This window comes from Saccostrea echinata, unplaced genomic scaffold (genome assembly GCF_033153115.1).
Source record: "Saccostrea echinata isolate AGI-Se365-2 ecotype Australia unplaced genomic scaffold, CSIRO_AGI_Sech_v1 ptg000047l, whole genome shotgun sequence".
Taxonomy (NCBI): Eukaryota; Metazoa; Mollusca; class Bivalvia; order Ostreida; family Ostreidae; genus Saccostrea; species Saccostrea echinata.
The window spans coordinates 5,379,577-5,402,173 of NW_026889796.1; the positions used below are offsets into that span (position 1 = coordinate 5,379,577).

Below are 22,597 nucleotides of genomic sequence, written 5' to 3' on the forward strand. Positions count from 1 at the left end.
TATTGTTTTTCATCTCCTAAAAAAATTCAGCTCCAGTCTCGTGTTAAAATGCCCGAATCGGAAGGGAAGATGCAGGAATTATTTTGCGTCAGCCATGATTTGACGTGAACCTCAAGTGAAATACTGTTATGACACCTGCATAGTGTCAGACAGAACCCATTTCACAGAGAAGTATTTGTCTTCTAGCACATTAAAAGAAATAAGGCGACTGATGTAGGATAAAAAACTGGTAAGTTTTGGATATTATGATCCTACTTATGTTGTAGTATTTTAAAACTGTGCTACCTATAAAAAATACGCATTTTGCACATCTCATGATTGCTGATTTTAATTCCTATGCAGGCGCAATAACTCTTGCATCTTCGTTCACTAAAAAAGTATGAGAGCCCAAAGCATTTTCTTTCCAGAAAAAATCTAAAAAAATAAGCTTCTCTATATTGTAATGTGTAAAACTTCATGTCTTGAATGACCTGAGCATCAGGGGGATTGATTTGGAGAAGCCTGGGACTCTATGACCTGGATTTACTCCTTTATTTATTCAAAAGCTTTAAATCTCTTTGTTTCGAAAATAAAACAACAAACAATTAAACAAATAAACGAAGATTGTTAAAAATATTCTCACATATCCAACGAAAAAATATCCCTGTGTTTGATCGTAATTTTGCCCAATGATTCAAACAAGAGATGAAAAATCGTGAACAAGCATTCAAATCTCCCGCCATTTCATTTGCTTGCTCAGGCCCTTATCGTGTCGTAAGAAGTGACGTAAGGATTGATTTGAAAGTTTACGCTCTGCCCACCAGTCATACAAAGACGTGTATTAAATAGGAGTAAAACATATTTTCATAATTACGCATTGTGACAAACTCTGTTGTAAAATAAAGCACATTTGCATCTAAAGACAGTTTTTTCATAAAATGTACGCAGCGAAAGATCACACATTTAAAACCCTAATACGAATAATGCACTTTTTGAAAATTCACACATTTAAAATATAGCGTGTGTTCAAAAGTCACCAGTTGGACCAGTGATTACTAATTTTGGATCGACATTATCTAATGGTCTAGAATTGCAATCATGGAGAATCGTTGGGGAGAAAAAAGGTCATGATCAGACGACGTTAGACGTATTATTTAAGGAGCACAAAACTTTTCTATTGTGCATAAAGTATATATTATCAGAATAATTGTCTTAAGGTTGGGTACCTATCTCTCTCCCCCCCCCCCCCTCTTGAGCTGCGATTTCAGAACATTTTCGTAGATTACTGGACGGAGCTTAACTTTCAAAGACAAGCAAATCAAAAACAATCATTACGTCACTCGCTAAGACACAAACCAGCAATCTCCAAGTCTTTGTAATATTTCACAACACTGTGGTACCATTGTTCTCGATCAGATGAGGAGTAGATTTTCCAAAAAAAAAAAAATCCCTTTACATTAACGGGAATTAATGTAATCAAATATAATAAGCATTGTTTTTTATTTCAGCTTGCTTAAGCAGAGATCAAGTAAACGTCATGATCAATTTGTCTCTGAATATACAGACCGTGCTCGCTGGTCTAAGCATGGGTCTTTTTGTGTATTACGTCATCAAACGAATACGATATCGTTTTCCACCAGGACCATGGTGCATCCCGCTTATGGGTCATTATAAAAGTAAATGTTTAACTCAAATTTTTACAATGTCCTTATGGAGGCATTTTTTATTTAAATTTTAGGTCGATAAAAAGAGCTCTGGTGATTACTTAGGAAGTTAAGAAGGCTGGGGTCAACAAATTAACCATCAGATATAATTTATTTTTTTAGATATGATATCTTAAGCTGTCAACTATCATTTGGCAAAGAAAAAATTCATACATTTTAGTTTTAAAATTTGATCATTTTTGTATATCTTTATATGGAGCTCATCTTCTAAAGGAGATCAATATAGTCTAAAATTGGCCACGACCACCCAGCCTTCCTTAAATGTAAAAAAAAAAATTTCCTTGAATGCTTTTTGCAAACTTTATCAACAATATCAACAGACAAATTTTTCCTTCGATAATAATTTCAAATTGGAAAATAAATCTTCACGCAAACAGCAAAATTTATTTTGCAAAGAATGAGAATGAAAAGGTGTCACTTAATTGTCGCAGTAAAAAAAAGAATTCAGAGAATAATGCATGGAGACTAAAACCTTTCATGAATGAATAACTCATTATTATTTTTATATTTGATCCATAAGTAAATGTATACATCTGTATATTTTTATAACCATTGGCAGTATATACCTCTTTTGATATACCCAAGAAAGTTGAGGAGCTCTCGAAGGAATACGGTCCAGTTGTACGTCTATCATTTGGTGAGTTTTGATTTAATCTGAGTAATAGTCCCTGAATATTTAATCATTCAAACATGCATGTTCATAAATGTGTCGAAGAGATCGCAAATTAACAGGGAAATACGGAGTGAAGCTGTCCGAGTTTAAGGTCCTTCTTATAACACCGAACATCTGTTTCAATATGCACTAATCAATATGCACTAATATAAACCATTTCTAGATATTGAAATGTTATTTATAGTATTTAAAAAAAAATATTCATAAGATTTTTTTTCCACAGAGTAGCTCAACAATTTTTGATATGCCACAGTTCAAGTTAGCTACTGTTATTAATTATTATTATTCTTTGACTATCAAGTTAAAATATAATCTAATAGATTGTAATGTATGTTTATTTAAAAAAAAAAACCTAGGTTTTATTGATAAACCTTTGCTAATGTTCACTTTGTGATAAATTGTTTAAAAGGTCCCCAATCTTGGATTTTTCTGAATAATAACGATGTTGTGATAGAGGCATTGATAAAAAGGAAGGCAGACTTTGCCGGAAGACCGCATTTTACATCAGGTGAATACGAGGGTCGTTCAGTAAGTGTTACAAAAGTTCATAAAAAATAAGAAAGTACAAAAAGCAATTTCTTTATATCTCTAATCCTTCAAAGTATTCCCTATTAACCCTTACATGTCTCAAGCCTCTTTACCCATAACCAGAACACCTCAGAGTACTCTTTTTGGGGGTAACTCAAAAGACACTGATGGAATGCACTCCCACGACAGATCTAAAATAGTAGCGTCTCCCTTTGATGTTTTTTTTTTTGAGTTTTTGGAATGAAAAAAAAAATGTCACAATGACTGAGATCTAGCGAATACGAAGGGAAGGCTAAGCTCTGTAAACGTTTTTTCCTGCAAAATTCCCTTTACATCTCTATGCTTGTTTGCAGCAACGTTGTTCAGGTACAAAAATCAGTTTGGGTACTGGTATTTGGACTTCCCTTACAGAAAACCTGCTTATTTTCCTCAATACAGTTTTAACATAAAAGCTTCCATTGATTTTCCTTTCTTTGGATGTAGGTACATGTTTTACTGAACATCTCGAGTTAAAAAGAGTGTGAGGCCTGCTTAGAGCTATTGCTTCTCTTGGGCAATAATAGATCGACTGCTTCCTCTCTGATTCCATATTTTCTTATTGACCTCTTGTTTGGGCTATAAACAGTGCACCCATTTTTCTTCCTCTGTCAAGCGGGTTTACCAAGCCTTCTTTTGTTACAATGATTATATTCTAATAGACTCATGGCACATTTAACCCGTGTTTTCTTGTGGACAACTATATAATAATGCACTCATTTACTAGAAATATATTTTAAGTTTCATTTCTTTTGTAAGAACTCAATCAATTGTTGTGGTGTCTTAGCAATGTCTTTCACTATAAATCTGCCATTTATATAATGTTACTCACAGCTTCGATATGTCTAGTGTCTCTAATTAAAGATATCAATCGACCAGTTCGACTGCGATCAAGTACCCCTTTCCTCTTTTAAATTTTCTAATTCACCTGAACACCTTGAAAGACTAGTCTTTCCAGATAGCAAAACCATACCTTCATTTGATTTCATCAGCGATTTTTGTTAAGAAGTGCCCTTATTCTCATCTTCTTGGCAGAGACAATTTTTTAAACAGTCTTAAGCTCAATAAGTGACCTTACTTACTTTAAAAGTGAATATTTTTGAGAAGACAATAGGAAAAATATGCGGATTTTGGTGATTAAAAGTTCTTCAATAGAACATTTCGAGTCTGAAAATATAAAATTAACAGCATCTACATTTATTATGGTACCGTATATTGTATTACTTATTGAACGACCCTCGTAGAATATAACATATAATGAAAATGTAAATCTATCATTTTACTAAAAGAGGAGAAAATGTATTTTTGATATAAATATATTTCACAATGAGATCTTAAATAAGAATATCTTTAAAGATTACTTATCAATATGTGGAAAATATATTTATAGGTGATGTTTTTACTGAAGGAGGAAAAGACATAGCGTTAAGTACTTACTCACCAACCTGGAAATTCCATAGGAAAATAGCGGGCAAAGCTCTCAGGTGCGTCTTAAGGGAGATAAAAAAGGAAGCAGTTAAAAATAACATCAACAAACGTAGAGAGACTCTTTAAACTTAATAGACTGGCAATTCATATCTAACTTAAGATTAATTTTTCAGACATTATTTGCAAGGAGATCTACTCGAAAACATGATACAAGACAACATGGAAGAATTTCTCAATAAAATGGCACAGGAGAAAGAACCATTCATTTTCAAAACATATGCAGATCTGATGGTTTTTCATCAACTCTACACTATTTGTTTTGGAGAAAAGTACGTCGATGTAATTTTTTCCCTCTAAAACTAAGATTTTAGCGTATTTGTCTTTGTTTATATTGCAGCGTTTCAGAGTTTTCTCATTTTGTATAATAATTGTGTAGCGAAAAAATCCAGTGTCAATAAATATTTCCCTAGACTAACCCGTGTATACTTAATATCCCATAAGTTCCTCCTCTTTGTAATGAGACGCAATAACGGGTTATAAATATTTATGAAATCAAAAGTAAAATTAAATATAATTCAAAACAATCAAAACAAAGTAAATCCAAAATATGATTGAATAAAAGACACTAAAACCGTAATCACTTAGTTTTAGGATCCAAGTAAATAAAAAATAACGCATAAAAACGCAGCAAATTACACATGCTTTCCAAAGAACCAAATCCAATAACTAAATCACCAATCTCCCATAATTATTAAATTAAGACGTTATATACTCAATTGACCTCTCTGTCTCCTCCTAATACTCCCGCTAAAGTGAACCAAGGTCAGATTATAAATGATAACACAATAAATCACTATGTACTTCTCCCCATATTGATAAGAATCTAAGAATCTTCACTTAGCCTAGTTAAGTAGTTTCCCATCACCTGTTCACAGTCATGGCAAAAGAACTCTAAAGAATGTAAACGAAACATTAAGATCATAATTAGACCAAACCCTCAAAATAAGAACATGTAAATGGTATGATAAAACGTATCGAAGAGAAAATAATACTTATGCTACAATATAGTAGTAGGACCATGGGGAAAGTAGAAAAAAATTCTTGCATTGGCAAGTATTATTAATTCCCTTAAAAATTAAATTATTCTTCTTTGGTTTGGAAATAACTTCCTTCAAAACGTCATTTCAGTATTACATGTATTTCATTATTATTGTTAAAAAGAGATATTCCATACTTTTGAGGAAATGCAGCTTTTGCAACGTTGTCTTGCAGATAGATATTAGATGGATAGACAAACGTATTTAAACAGATCTACACTGACAAATATGGAAGAAAATATCTCTTTTCAATTTTTATATGGGATATTGAAAGGAATATTAACATGTTTACAAATCTTCTACCTGAAATGATTTCTCCACTACTATTTTGAGTTAAAATAGGTTGATTTACAATAGACAATGCCTGAGGCCGCCATTAAAAATATCTTTGTTTCCCCTAACCCGACCCCAAAATCTCAAGTTGGGTAGATAGGAAGGTAAATAATTTTTTTCTGACAGCAGCTTTGAAAATACACTCTGAAATTCAATGGAATAATACCTTTATAAACTAGAAAAATACATATGAAAGCGATTTGTATACAAAATATCATACAAATGCCGTTTAAAAGCAAAATTAAGTCACAACTTTTAATCAATTGAACTTGTGAAATATCTCACACCAGTGTATTTATTGAAATCGAATATTTGAAAAGACAAGATTCTCAGATACGCAAAGTCCAGATATCTGAGTATATTTTTTCAAACCTACTATCAGCTTCTAGTTCTTGCACATACAACGTACTTTATTTCAAGGGCCTTGAGTTGTGCAGTGGTTCTAGAACAGTTCGTTTTGGAGTCCCGAAGTAAGGAGCTAATTTTAAGTCGCAGGTTAAAATCCCAAAGAGGGACGTCCTTCAATCGGGACCGTAAAAACTTAGGTACAGTGTCGCAGTAGATGCTGGCACAAAAAAAGATTTCTCACTGCTCAGTGGCCAAAAGTACCGAGTACAAATCTAAATTTGAAATCTACATGTATATTATTATCTTGTCTTATCTTATATTATCTTATTATCTAAATTTGGAGCCCTTCACCAGGTAAATGTTCAAATGTTGTTGTCCCATCAAATTTCAAAGGTATTTAAGGCAAAGAAACAACCAATCTTAAGGGACTAATTTAAGAAAAATACACTGGACATCTCAGGAAGCTGTATCATTGATTTCAAAACTATTTGGAAAGATTATTAAACAATATTTAATTGATGCAAACCATATCGAAAAACGATAAAAATGCCATACACAATATCATAGTCACGAAGTTTAACCCATGAATAAAAGGCATGAAGATATCATAGTCACGAAGTTTAACCCATGAATAAAAGGCATGAAGAAAGTACATCTGATTTTAGGTTTGTAAATACCACCGAAACACTCTTAATTAGTCATGGTACATTTTATGAACAAAATGTTTCAAGAGTGATAGGATTCTAATAAGCTTAACTCATAGGTTGGTACGTCGTCGTTGCTTTTTTTTTTTTTTTTTTAGCACGAACTAACCCTCTGTGACCATTGTGTTATACATGTAACAGGAACTAACCCTCTGTGACCATTGTGTTATACATGTAACAGGAACTAACTCTCTGTGACCATTGTGTTATACATGTAACAGGAACTAACCCTCTGTGACCATTGTGTTATACATGTAACAGGAACTAACCCTCTGTGACCATTGTGTTATACATGTAACAGGAACTAACCCTCTGTGACCGTTGTTTCATAACAAGAACTACCTCTTTGACCACATGTTGTGGATGCCACTTTGTATCCAACAAACGCTTGAAAATCACAGTAGAACAATGTCGACCGTTCTGAAAAAACGGGTTTTGATGAAATTGTATTTTATAAAAGTTGATAAACATTAAAAAAAATCGGCGAGATTTATTAGGGTCGGTCGCGTTAGGGAAAAAAGCTATTTTTTATTTAGGCCTAATGCATCTGCTTTATATATACATTTCTTCTCGGCAGCCAAGTGTAAAAAAAAAACCCTGAAGTTTAAGTCTATTTAAATTGATACAAAGAACATTGGAGAAATGTTTGGGTTTTTTTTTTACATTACTGTGGATGAATGCTTTTGTATGTTCCTATATTAAGCTAATGCAATATTTTTTTCTCTTTTTAATCAACTTTTGAACAGACGACCTATCGATGATCAAGAAGTGAAAGATTTCCTTAAATTAGAGAACGACTTCATAGAATTTTTTGGGACTGGTCTCTTAGAGGATATAGTCCCATATCTGAAAGATATCTACCCCACAGCTAAATGGAAGAAATTAATTAGAATGACGGATGAAATTCTACATGTACTTCGAACCAAATTCAAACAACACGTGGATACTTTCAAACCAGGTAATAAACGAGGGTTGTCCATAAAATCCGTAGCCAATCTAAGTGCTATAATTTTCTAAAAAGAATGACATACTATCAAAAGTGCTCGGTAATAATTTAACATAGACCATAATTTGACACATGTATGAAAATTTAACAATACACAATTTTTTACGAAGATTAAAGGTGTAAAAACTTTGGATATACAAGCTGCATGGCCCAGTCTGACGTAAAGCTATTTGCATGATAAAGTAAAAATATGAATTTTGAATTTTTATCGCATATTCGTGGACACACGTTATTTTTTCTTTATTATGCCACATTGCCAAGTATATATATTTATATATTATGATAATATACGAAAGTATTAATATTTATATATGGACCATTACTGAGTAAATTTTTAACGTTGAAAACAATTCATATAAAAAAAATTTACGAGCGTCATCAGTATAAAAACTTTGTATTTACACAGACTACACAGTCCAGTATGATTTTTCGCTAAATTTACAACAACGTCATGAATAGGAATATTCTATTTTCATCAAATAACAGTGTTTTTCAACTTCTTGTAATGCCTTCTTAATCGTACACACCTTTGAAAAATCGTATATACCAATTTCAAATTGATGAATGAAATATATTCCAATATTTTCTAGTTGTTTGAATAATTATTTTGTGTCTGACTTCGTTACTACAGTATTAAAATATAATTTTATGATTGGACGCTTTTCAGTTGGAATGGCCGAAAAACAGGACAGGGAACCAGGCTAATCCTTTTCCTGTCAATTTTTGAAAAATATTTCAAGCCGTTTTCTCTCAATATTTTCACTATTTGTCCAAAAGGCGGTAATAAAGATATGAGAAAAGGGCGACAGCCGCTTTATTTTCGAAACATTTAAATTTTGTCAAGCTTTGACTTGTTTTATGGAGAAAATAATCATTTTATTTCGAAAGCTTTCAAAGTTTTTGGCATTTTAACCCTGGGCAGTGCACACTATATGAAACCAAACTATTCTGTCTTTGATTTTCATAATGAATATTTTTTTCTATACAAAAAGTACATCTATAATAATTTACTTTGACAAAAATCGACATTTGTCCATTTGTCCATGAACTTTATGAACAACCCTCGTATGCTACATAATAGTGTATCTATCTATCTATCTATCTATCTATCTATCTATCTATCTATCTATCTATCTATCTATCTATCTATCTATCTATCTATCTATCTATCTATCTATCTATCTATCTATCTATCTATCTATCTATCTATCTATCTATCTATCTATCTATCTATCTATCTATCTATCTATCTATCTATCTATCTATCTATCTATCTATCTATCTATCTATCTATCTATCTATCTATCTATCTATCTATCTATCTATCTATCTATCTATCTATCTATCTATCTATCTATCTATCTATCTATCTATCTATCTATCTATCTATCTATCTATCTATCTATCTATCTATCTATCTATCTATCTATCTATCTATCTATCTATCTATCTATCTATCTATCTATCTATCTATCTATCTATCTATCTATCTATCTATCTATCTATCTATCTATCTATCTATCTATCTATCTATCTATCTATCTATCTATCTATCTATCTATCTATCTATCTATCTATCTATCTATCTATCTATCTATCTATCTATCTATCTATCTATCTATCTATCTATCTATCTATCTATCTATCTATCTATCTATCTATCTATCTATCTTAGTGTGGGTGCGTGAGCGCATGTGTTTTTCAATTTTTGAAATAATGGAATAAGAAATATGGTGTTTGTCTCTTAACTGATTCGATACGCAAGAGCATGCTCTCAGTACAATCATATTTTAAAATGAGGCAAGCTATAACAAATACGTTGATGTTACAAGGATTGCAACAACCCCGTTTAAAGTCAGCGTCAGCTTTTCACCATTTCTATGGTCATTATACTGACCTTGTATGTAAATAAAACCTATCGTTGGATCGTAGTCAGCTGTGTTTCATACTATTTGTTAGGTCATAGCTTTATACTAAATTTAACTATAGATTACACCGTCTACCCGATCAATACATAGAGCTCACGACTGGCCTGACCGGTAGACAGGGGATGCCTGCTCCTCCTAGGCAACTGATCCCATCTCTGGTGTTTCCAGGGTTGCGTGTTTTTGCCCTGTTCACAATTCCCTTTGGTCACTGGATTTATAAGATTTATCATTGTTCGTTATTTTTATCTTTGACATGGACACAAATCATGCAGATTTTTCGTTGTACATAAATGCGTCTTCTTTGTAATTATTGCAGATTTTAACAGGGACTTTATCGACAGTTTGCTTATGGCCAGACAGGAAGCAGAGAATGAGGGAGATGAGTCAGCCATGGAAAAGTTGGAAGATACATACTTAATTCAGACTCTATCAAATATATTTCTCGGTAGGTAAAACTCAGCTAGTCTTTCTGTGGGTAAGGGAGAATAAAGACATTTCTAACATCATGATATCTTTTTTCTGATAGTTTTTTTTAATTTGTGTACAGAAGCAGAAGAAAAAAGTGAACCTCAAAAAAAAATTAATTTAGAATACAAAATAAAAAATTAAGAACTATAAAAATTGTCACCGTTTTTTGTCATATTTCATATGAAAAAAGATCCTGTAAAAAATATAATGGGTCAAAAAATAATTTAATCAGAAAGTTTTAATGATAGATCTTATTCTTTACTAAATTTTTTAACAGCCGGAGTTGATACCACTAGATTCACAATGGATTGGTTTGTATATTTCATGACCAGATTTCCGGAAATTCAGACCAAATGTCAAGAGGAAATAGACAGGGTTATTGGTAAAACAAAAACAACTTCAAACAAAAAGTATTTATTTAAAGCTTTTTGGTTTTGGCATGTGGTGATTTACGTTCAGTTAGAAATCTTGAATTGTTTTAAAATTGAGTTTTTCACAACCACAGGTTCTAGACACCCATCAATGAAGGACCGTAACAATTTGGACTATACAGAGGCCTGTTTGTTTGAAACTTTGAGGCTTGGGAACGTTACAGGACTTGGTGTCCCACATATGACTATTTGTGATACACAAGTCGGTAAGGGATTTGGACATTCGTCTGACCAGATTTCAAAGGAAAAGTTTTCTGTTTTGTAAGCTGTCCGTCCCTCTTCGTTCCGTTGTAAGTGATGTCTTGATATCTGTTGAGTCAGTTGTTCGACAATTAAAATTTCCGCCTTTTTTTCTGAAAAAATAATCATGTTATGTCCGCTCTCACGAAGTATCTTTTCCAAATTCCTTTTTTTGACCGGTCGGCAGGGGATGCTCACTCCTCCATGGCACCTGATCCCACCTCTGATGTTTTTGGAGGTCCGTGTTTGCTCTGCTGACGATTTGTATTGTTTTAATGGACATTGATCTTGATTACTGTTCGTTATATCCATATTTCATGCAAAAACTCATAATAGGATTTCAATGCCATAAATCCATAAATGAGGCTGAATGCTGTGTGTCATCCATCTCTCGAAGTTTGTGAATTACATATTTTTTTGCTTTGTAATTCGTGAGAACACTGTATTAATGTCAAATATCAAATATGTCCTTTATTCGATCGCAGGGGCATTTTAGCATTTCAACCGGCTATTATCAGCTTGCTGAAACTGGATGTTGACTGAGAAACTGCCACATTTTATTTACGTGTAAAAATTTAGTACTTTTTCTCAACCCCTGTTGAGACAACGCAAATATTAAATAAAACAAATAAAATAAAACGAACATTTTTTCACGACAGATAAACATCAGTGGTAATGATTTTGAAAATTCTAGTCTTTTGAATCTGTAGGATCTGTTGGTTAAGCCTTGATCCCTTTAAACACGCGAAGAAAAACGGGACAGGGAACCAGGCTAGTCCGCTTATTTACTTCCGGTGGTGTCAGTTAATTCCGATGCTGATTCACTCGGACCATGATATAACTATAAATTAAATGCCTCATTCACAAAGTAAATTTTTATATAAATATAAAAATATATAAAAAATATTACATGGCATCAACGAAATTTTTTTATTGAGCCCATGAATAATTTGATTCTCTCTCGCACATGCAGATAGGTATGCAAAATTATTATTACGTCAATATTGCTTCATGATCTCTTATCAATTAATGGCAAAGAAAGAAAATCAATATCTAAATATTCGAAAATTTAATTATTCTCTCTCTCTCTCTCTCTCTCTCTCTCTCTCTCTCTCTCTCTCTCTCTCTCTCTCTGACACACACATATTATTTCGTTTATTATTTAACAGGAGGATATGACATTCCAAAAGGCACTACAGTTATAATTAACCTCAGGGCTCTCCATCGTGACACAAAGTACTGGAAGGACCCTGAAAAATTTGATCCTTACCGTTTCCTTGACGAAAAGAGTAAAATGAAAACAGTCAAACCGGAAAGCTGGCTTCCATTCTCCGCTGGCCGCCGAGTTTGTCTGGGGGAAACAGTCGCCAAACCGGAACTCCTGTTGATGTGTGTAAATCTTCTACAGCGGTTTGATCTTCGTCTACCAGACGGTGTTCAACCAAATCCGGAGTACAAGGCGATAGAATTTGCTGTAGAAATCCCATCTGATTATAAAATCATTGTAAAGGAGAGAATCAGAAATTGAAGTTTTGACATTCTCATCATGTAATAAATAGAGAGATCTATAAATATGCTAACAACAATTTTGAATATCCTAACAGTTAGATGCATTTATTTAGTCGTTTTTTTTTTTATTTATCCAAATCTTTTGGTCTATATTTATAAAAGGAGATATTTGTCTTTTCTGTATTTTGTTTTTAATCAGTTTTCGTGCTTTAATAACACTTATGAATGTAGATATATTTAATCAGAATAAAAGTTCAGTGTGGTGACGTTTTATGTTATGTGTGAGGTCATGCTGTACTTGTGACATGAAATGAGTGTTGCTCCTACAGGTTTGATACCTTTCGACAAAAATGTAAATAATTGCTCACAAATAAGAGTTTCAATCTTCCATGATGATAAATAATATTTGATACAAAACCCTTGTTTCTAAAACAAAGAAATTACTGGTATATGATTTTTGTCTTAATTTTCCCGCAGCTTAAAGAATTCTTACTGAAATCAATCCTATATGGAGTAATCTCCTTTTTAAAAATCAAAATTAAAAGCTAAAGAAAAGATACGATGGATTGATGTATTCTTTTTCAGAGAAGGAAAGTGTCAAAATAATAAAATAGAAACAAAAGGAATAAAATATATTAATATTTTTTTAATCATTACTAGTAAACTTGGGGGAAGGGGGGGGGGGAGATAAGAGTTTTATTAAAAAGCTTAACTTGACGATTATCACGTGTATCATCTATAAGTAAGGAAAAATACCATACAAAACGAATGTTCTGGTAATGTGCATCTCCAGATGCAAGAGCTATGCAAGATTGGCCGTGGCATGATTTACAGTAAGTTTGGAATATTTACATCCACTGAAAATTATTTCTTTTATTTCTTATAAAGACCATTGCCGTTAATCTGTCCATAAACGACACTAAGCAAGCCACCTGAATAGATTTCTTAAAGTGACAGTACGGCGCATCTCATCAAAAAACTGACTAGATAAAATTTTCCGACAAGATTTGGAATTTTTTTACTACTCATAAATGTATAAACTTTCAGAAAATTACAACTTTTGCAATTAAATAATTTGGATTATTTCACTAAAATTAATAGTTATTTATGGGACGTAAATATATACATCGCAACGTGTTCGGGGTTCCACATTCCATGCTATGCACGCATGCGTAGTTTTCATAAACAAAACAGCATGGTTAGAGAGGGAATCCCGGTAGGCCTGCTACATTGACCAAGTCGACCAAAAAGAAAAAGAAACTGAAAATAGAACTTGAAAAAGCAACTTTCATGACTAAAATTTAGTTTGGGGATTAATAAAATCGCTGGATAAGGAAGAAACGGGAACTCGGCGACACTCACGCAGGGCTCTCGAAGGTTCTATTCGACAGGTTTGTTGATACTTGTTATCATTTCTCATTTTTCCGTCGCTTTCAAAGAAAAAAAATAGTGTAAACTTAACATTAAAAATACATCTTTGACTTATAAACATTGTTGCAATTTGAAATGCTAATTTTTTTTTTAACTGTGCAGAAAAATATTTTGTTTGACATTTGCCGCGATAACGTATGATTAGTTGGTTTTCCCTTTCTCGGACCCCAATACACAAAACGTAAACATTTGTACTTTTAATTCTGTTAAATTCGACTGAATGCAGACTAAAATCTTTACGATTATTATTTTAGATTATTTTATCAGAAAGTTACGATAATTTGTGTTTTTGAAAATTACTTTCACCTAATATTCATCATAACTGTAAACTCTACAGTGTAGGCACGTGCCGTTTTAGAATTCACGTGGTACAAATAAACAGATCTAAGATTGCTCCAGTTCGTACGACCCTTGATTTTCCGGCAGATTCTAATTACGCTAATTTTGTTTGAGTAGAGAATATTTCTGTTTCTCAAACTGCTTACATCAACTTTATACCTTATTTCTTAATGACATATTGGGTAAATTTGGATGAAATAGCACACATTTTGCAGCCGTACTGTCGCTTTAAGCAACGGTTGTTCCATCGATTATGCATACAATGACATACACCTCTATAATACTATAACAATATTTCACATATTTGATTTACTTTGAATGTTTTTTTAAAGATATAAATATAAACAATAAAATGTCTTTCTTTGTTTGTTAGTACAGGAATTAACGTCGCAGCTATTGCAGAAAAATTCACATAACCCGCTTACACGGGTTATGTATTTTTTCTGCAACAGCTGTGACATTAATTCCCGTACTAACAACCAAAGAAAGCATTTTATTGTTTAAATGAAACTGCTCCAAAAAACCATTGATCAATCAGCCGGGAAATGTTAATTAAATCCAGCATGGGAAGCATTTCTGGTAGTGTGATTTCCTATATGTATCACCTATGCAATGAAAAAGGTGAAGAAAACGAACAGTGATCGATCTTTAAAAAACCCTGCAATGAATAGGGCATAAATTACGAAACCTCGGAAATTCCACAGGTGGGATCAGGTGCCAAGGAGGAGTGAGCATCCCCTGACGACCGGTCACACTCTCCGTGAGCCCTATGTATTGATTAGGTAGACGGAATATTCTGTAGTCAAATTAAGTATAAAAACTAAGGCCTAACATTGGTGTAAAATATTTCAGTCAAAATACTACCTACTGATAAGTTGTATGTCATGCATTTTCCGACTGTTTGATAAAATTAATTAGGTATTGAAGATACTTGGAAATGACCTGCTTCAAAAATGTTAACAACTTCACTCACCCGGTAAAGTGTAGGTCAGATCCAGCATCCATCCACAGCAAGATGGCTCATCCATTCAGATTTAGGACTTATTGTTACTTGGGAATGAACTTGTTCCAAAAACTAATCACTTTGCTCATTCGGGACATAAAAGCCTCAGGAAAACATCTGTTTAAATGTGATATTCCCTTATATAATTAGTTTCCTTGTTGTATAGCTCCTTACGAATAATGCATTGCATGTTTCAGTAATAATTTTGGTGTACCAATATTACAAATAATCTGGTCTGTTTTCCAGACCGATTCCAACCAACTATCGTCCAAGTCTTTGATGTAATTATAAGATGCAATATTTTAAAATAAAGTTTACAGTTAACAATCATCTAACATATGAGGAAAAATCCAATTTCTGTACCCTTCATTGAAGAAAAAAAATCTTATTTTACTGCTTTTATACAGAATTTGAAAATGTTTTGTTTGGTTGAGGGTGGGTCGGTGGGGGATGGGAGGGGTTGTCATAATTTTATAGAATGTTAATCTTCAGCATTCAGTAATGGTACACTGTATTCATCATTACAAAAATGATATTTAAGTTAGGAGATCGATGATCTCACTGAAATCAAATCATTCTTTTGTGATGAAGATCAAAGCCAACATACAATGAGTTATTAAAATGGCTCCATCCTAAGTTATCTTGACATGAAATCTAAAAATGATGGGTCACCCAGACCAGAGGTTAACACAGGTTAACACAGATTGTATACCAATTCAAAAGTCATGCTTAAAGTCAATGACGTCACCAATTCATAATATTAATTTTCAAAACATATTTTTCATGATTAAAGAAATTCTCACATTATTCAGTTATATTAATTTTTAGGACGGCGAAAGGTCTAAGTGCTAGGAAAATCGTACCTTTAATTCCTTAATTATCTTTAATTTATTAATTTGCTTTAAAAAGGAAGTTCTTATTCTCAAGAACGGCTAGATCATGAATAGTGATATAAATATGCAAAGAGTCTATGGTAGTACAAATTCAAATTTGTTCATTTGTGACCCCCACTCGGGGGGGGGGGGGTTAGAGTCAGGCCACATAATTTTTCTTGATATGTATGAGAAAGAGCTTTTAAAATATTCATTTCAAGGACAGCTTAACGATTATTAGTCATATAAATAAGCAGTTATTAATGTACAAACATCCTCAGGTAGTGTAGATTAAAGTCGTGGCCCCTGGGTATGTTGGGACCCAAGAAGTGAACAAAGTTTTACATAGAAATTTGGACGGAATTACCTATTAAGAAAAATCTTTTCTAGAGTATCAGAGTCACAATTAATATGCCAACATTCCCAAGTTGCGAGGACTTAACTTTTTTCCTCATTTTTTTTACCCTGGAACTAGGCTGGGGCTAAAATCGGTGATCAGATTTTACATAGTTACATTGTAATGCATGTATACAAGAAAGAGGAAAGTCATTTTGGTATTGAAGCACCCTTAAGTTGTGAAGATTTAAGTCTGGGTATGTCATGACCCATGACCACTAAGGAATAGGATGAAGCAACAATATGCCGTAATTTTTTTTCATGCGAATAGAGAAGGGATAACAGTTCTGTAGAACAGCAGGGCCAAGCTAAAGTCAGTGTTATGACCCATGGACCTCTTGTATTATAAATTGTATTAAAGTTGCAATTTTTTTTTTATGAAACTGGTATTGTCTGTATGTTTGCATATACATGTATCCGTTAGATAAAAATATCTTACATGTTTGTTTATTTGTTTACATGTAATTACCTTTTTCTTCTCAAACGTGTTGACGATTCTGAAAAAGCCTGAGATCACTAGAGGAAGAGAAAAATCAAACAAATTAAACTTAAGTTGGACTACCTCGACAGCTCTTTCCGTATGGAATCATGGTAACGCTTGACCATGAATACTACAACCTTTTCACATAAATTTGCAGGTATGAATTAGATTGAAACTTAAATTGTCTCTACGACTCGAAAGTGTTGTCCTTATATTTTCTTGTCAAAAAGATGTCACATTTGAACATTTGCTGTCTTTCAATATTAATAAATATTCATGAAATCTTTGTATATGCTCGTATGATGTTTGAGTCTGGGCATACGGGAAAGTCGGGTGGAATAAGTGATAGTTTTTGGATAAATACAGTTTTTAAGGAATCTGATTCTTAATATGTCTTTAAAACCTCCTCAAATACATGTATATCACATGTAAAATTCATACTTTTTTCAACTTTAATACTATCCAAATAAACGAATTTAAGGCAATTTCTTTATCAAATGTGTACTCTTCTATTCAGTGGATATGTCTTTATACATTTTTTCATTACCTGCATTCTGTATCCAAACCAGGCCCGTAGCAACGGTTTCAAAAAGGGGGGGGGGGTGGACTTCCCAAAAAGGTCTTACAAGCAAAATAAAAAAAGCTAATTTACTGTCCAAATCCTGGAATTTGCCAGTGCTCGACCTTACAACATCATAAAAGGGGGGGGGGGGTCAACCAGCATCTAAAGGAAAATTTACTATAAAAGCAAAATACTAAACTTGGAAAAAAAGTCTGGGAGGGGACCCCCCCCCCCCCCGTTCCCCTGCGTTCAACGTACGGACCTGCAAACGCCTGGTGATGTTAACAAATAAATATGATTGCATTTGTAAACACGAAAGATTAATTTATTATACTTTAATTAATTTCTATTCTTTTCAAAAACTTTTTATTTTCATGAATTGTTAATGATGCTCATACATTGTATCATATTATACTCGCATTTGGTATTATCAACCTCTCTATAGACATTACCTTTGATTTATTGAAAAAAAATTATATATCAAAACATAGATTTGAAAGATTACATGTATTTGTACGCATGTCTGTAAATGAAATAGTCTCATCCACGTCACAGTTTTTAGTAATTTCAACTTCTTCTTAAGAACCTCTGGGTCAGTTTTAACTAAATTTGTCACAGCATCCGTGGATGAAGGGGATTCAATGGGCCACACCCTCTTAAAAGGGAAAACAATTTTAAAAAATGGAAAAAATCTTCTCAAGAACCACTTAGCCTGAAAAAAAAAGAAACTTAAGTTGTATAAAAACTTTATTACGTAATGTAGATTCATGTTTGTTCACATCATGGCCCCGGGGTAGGGCGAGGTCACAATAAAACACAAATGAAACTTTTACACAGAAATATACGAAAAAAAAACTTTAAAAAATTTTCTTCTAGAACAGCAGGGCCATGATTAGTCGTATTTATTAATATGGAAGCATACTCAATTAGTATAGATTCAAGTCTTTTCACATCATGGCCCCTGGGGGTAGGATGGGACCACAAAAGGAGATCAAACTTTTACTTAGGAATATATAGGCAAAATTAAATCTTCTCAAGAGCAGCAAAGCCATGATTAGTCATATTACATCAATAGTATGAGCCTGTTTTTTTTTTTTATTTGTTTCCTTGATTTTTTTTTTCATCATTCAGATAGGATGCAGTTTTCTTTCCTAAAATTAAAGCGTCTTGTGTTTTTGACCTCAAAAAGATTCTTGACTCATTGTTCATTTCTTGAATTCTGCCGAAGCTTTTCGGAATAGGGCGTACGTGGCAAAAATATGTAATGTATACAGGCTTTAGCATTAATTAACTTTCTCAAATCAAATAAATAAAAAAAAAAATCACTCCATGTTTTTACTTGTTCTAACCAAAGCTATATGCTATAATTGAGAATATCAAAATATATCAGCACTGCCTGCCGTACCATTTTATTTTTATATTGGTACATTTGAGTTTTTTCACGATCGTTTCAGTAACATTCTAAGGACATTACGTGGCATATATTGCCAGATATAATAGAGTTTTAGTGCAATATAATCTACTATTGGAAATATAATTAACAAATTTTGTTAAGTTGGAATACCAATTGCAATATACCCTAAGTGTCATCAATGATATATTTTGAAATGAAGTTATGTCACCTTCGTTTGTAAAAGGGACTAAGAATGTTTATAATTGTTTCATTTATCAATTTCACTAAATCAATGCACAGCTCATTTAGATTTTATAGAGACTTAAAGTTTATTCTTATAGTTGTATATTTAGGAGTCTTTACTGTTAAAACATTACAGTATGATAAATATTTGTTATTCTATTCATACTTTTTACCTAATTATATTGTCTGAAAACAATTATTATCTTATTTATCTAGCAACTTAGAATCCAGGAAAGGCCCGTAGAACGCGGGGGAGGCCACTTTTTTCTGAGTATAGTATTTTGCTATAGTAAATTTTCCTTTAGATGCAGCCCCCCCCCCCCCACCTTTTGATGTTGTAAGGTCGAGCACTGGCAAAATGCAGGATTTGGACAGTGAAATACCCTTTTTTTTTTTGCTTGTCAGATGATTTTTGGGAAGTTGCCCCCCCCCCCTTTTTGGTCATTCAGAATTTTTTTTTCTATTTGCTTGTCAGATTTTTTTGGGAGGGGGGGAGTTCCCCCTCCCCACTCCCCCACTTTTGAAACCGTTGCTACGGGCCTGCTGCAGGCAACCTCAGTGTAGTTTTTATTCACATTCAATCAACTCTGAACTTTCTATGTTTAATGTACATGTATTTAAATAGCAACTTTTCTCATCGATTTATTAGGTGTGTAATACAAAACCTTACTACCATAAAACAAATCTACTCCATGTGTCAGACAAGATCAATAACATTACTTTCGTTTGTGGTTCTTCCCGTGAATCAGATAAAAGACTCGTTGTCAAGTCGTCCTAAAAAATTCCTTATTTGATTTGATTTTTTTTTTTAATTCAGAAAAAATAAACCAGTGAAATATTGAATCTTATTTTCCGGTGCGGCTGTTTTCACTTTGGAATTACCATTGATACATGTAGGCAAATAAAGTTGACCCAAATAAACGTACAAGATGTAAGCAATATATATTATATATAACTTTAGGGTAATATACTGAAATATTCACGTGTCCGAGGGCTGACACATTATAAATTTCAGAATAATTAATATTAGTAATAAAATTAGTATCAGGGCGCTAGTCAGAATGTTATTAAATTCATATTACATATGGCGCTAAACAGTCTTAAAAATATTTATAATTATATTAATTTTGATAATACACTTATTTAAACTTTTAAAAATTACTGAATTTCACACGTACATATATTTGCGAAATTTTATTTATTTTATTTTAATTCATGTTGTTAATTTCATTATTGTCATGTATCGTATAATCAGAACTTGAACTTGAACAAAATTAACAGCCCCCCCCCCCCCCCCCCCCAATAATTGCTGCAAGCTGGCATACGAGCTATTTTAATGACAATCAAAGGCTCCGGAAGGCATTTGTAATTAAATTATGCTATAAAAATAATCATGACCGGGGTCGATGGATATTTTATTTCAGAATTTATAAAGATCGAAGGACCTTAAATGGTGAAAGGGGTACATGAATTTGAAGAATCAATTTTAAGCTCTAAAAAAATATAAGAAAACTCTTACGTGTATTATATACTTTGCACTTAGCAAACCACATGCCAATCAACTGATTTTATTTTATCTTATTTAGTTATTTGCTTGTTGGAAAATATAAACGAGGGACTGTGGCCCCTCCCCGCCTTAACCTCCTTTCGCAATCCAGCTACCACCGTAAATGTAGATCAATAATTGTCCTCGTTTTTAACATACTCAGGTAAGAGTACTGGATCTAAACCTGCGCATGCCTGTTAATCTACTTTGTTTACATTACACAGTGCTGACCATGCAGTGTTAACTGGACATGTTTTAAAGATGTATATATAACTTAACAGTGCATGAAGTAAGGTGTATGATATAGAATCCACAGCAGGTAAGTTATGAGTATCATAATGTTACACATGTAGTAGTAATTTTGCATTTTGCTAATGTACATGCAAACACTACTAATAAACATGTAAACTTGACATGTTGCGAAATCTAATACGGAAGCCAAGTTGTAGATAAATTTTCGGATTAATTTTAGAGAAATAAAATGAATTTCCCAATATTGAACTGCTGTGTGTTTACCATAACTATTGAATGAGGTTTAAATTTGTAAACAATGATATTTATAGTAAAATGATTAAAAGATGTTTTATTTTATATTTTGTTACTGACATTGATAGATTATATATATTAATATACATGTATATGGCAATTTTGTGTCTCGGAAATAGTAATGCATGTATTTTGCTATAGAGCGAAGAGAAACTTCATTTCCATTATAATCCTTTGAACAAAGTTTGAATGTGAAAAATACCTACCTGTTTTTAAAGAAAATTTTAAAATATTTTTGCAAAATTTAGAACAAGTAACTATCGTCTTCTCATAGATGTGGGTATATGGTATAATATTAAAGAAATGAAAGAGTGTGTTATCTGTTCAATAATAATCAAATTTGAGATGAATTTCATTACTTACTGGAATGTTATGTTATATTCGGAAAAATAATATGTTGACGGTGCGACCGTTGGGGCGAGCGCATTGTTCACTTCATTTGAAGATCAACCTCATCAAACCGCAACGAGACATTTGGAACGTCTAGACTGTGACGTCACATGACGTCGTATGTTAGTTGCATTTCCATAAACAAAGCTTAAAAAGTGCGAAGATTTTAACAAAGAACGTTTAATCTACTATCTGTATGCAATATCCATTAAATTAAGGTGAGTTTATTTTTTGTGAATTTTTAGTTGTTGTTACCGCGCGAACGAAGTTAGCAGCGAGAACAACAAGCGATGCATTGTGGGTCCAGAATATTCTATTGCATGAATGTGCAGTAGTCCGAATTTTCTCTTCGCCCAGGCGTTGTCGTTAGAGCTCGCAGTGACGAGCGGCGCTTCGCGCCGCTCGCTATTATATATGCATACAAATATTATAAAATTCTGTAATTTGATGACATCGATCGATCCTGCATTCCTAAGAAAAATATGTATATTTATCATCAATATCTCTAACACTCTCTGTCCTCCTCAATCGAAATAATCTCTGCTCTTCCATAATTGTTGTACATGTAAATATGTATATGCTTGTACCGGTATGTTCCATTTTTATGGTTTTTTGAGAGAATAAATGAATGAAGGAAGGAAGGAATGAATGAATAATATTTACATTTCCAATGTCTTTGTCTGAGATAAAATTTCAAATGGTAAAAATACAGTAACTTTATTTCTACATAAATCGACAGGTTCATCGATAGGCGTGGTGAAAAAAAATCACGTGCGGGACGGGACAAATAGAGAAAGAAGCGGAAATTGTAGCACGTGAATTTGCAGAATCAAGAGCATGTAAATATAAGGAATAACTGTCAGATTTTTTGGTTTCATGACGATGATCAATCGATTGGCTTGCGTGATAATTTTATGCATAAACGCCTTCGGCGTTTATGCAAATTATCACGCAAGCCAATCG

The 22,597-nt window shown here is 32.9% G+C and overlaps 2 protein-coding genes across 2 annotated transcripts in view; both read left to right on the top strand.

Annotated features, from left to right (window-relative positions):
• Window positions 1-125: 125 nt before the first annotated feature.
• On the top strand, window positions 126-12,699 carry LOC133202643 (steroid 17-alpha-hydroxylase/17,20 lyase-like). Its single transcript, XM_061338497.1, has 11 exons — window positions 126-229; window positions 1,488-1,655; window positions 2,263-2,340; window positions 2,786-2,884; window positions 4,331-4,424; window positions 4,542-4,697; window positions 7,597-7,808; window positions 10,101-10,229; window positions 10,530-10,634; window positions 10,758-10,889; window positions 12,093-12,699. Exons 2-11 carry the CDS (start codon window positions 1,517-1,519, stop codon window positions 12,449-12,451), a joined length of 1,503 nt encoding a protein of 500 aa, XP_061194481.1. The 5' UTR covers window positions 126-229; window positions 1,488-1,516; the 3' UTR covers window positions 12,452-12,699.
• An 8,235-nt stretch (window positions 12,700-20,934) lies between these two features.
• Window positions 20,935-22,597, top strand: part of LOC133202641 (steroid 17-alpha-hydroxylase/17,20 lyase-like) — a 34,431-nt gene continuing 32,768 nt past the window's right edge. Inside the window, exon 1 of the mRNA XM_061338496.1 lies at window positions 20,935-21,017. The gene's annotated coding sequence lies outside the window, so the exon portion shown is untranslated. The remainder of the gene's footprint in view (window positions 21,018-22,597) is intronic.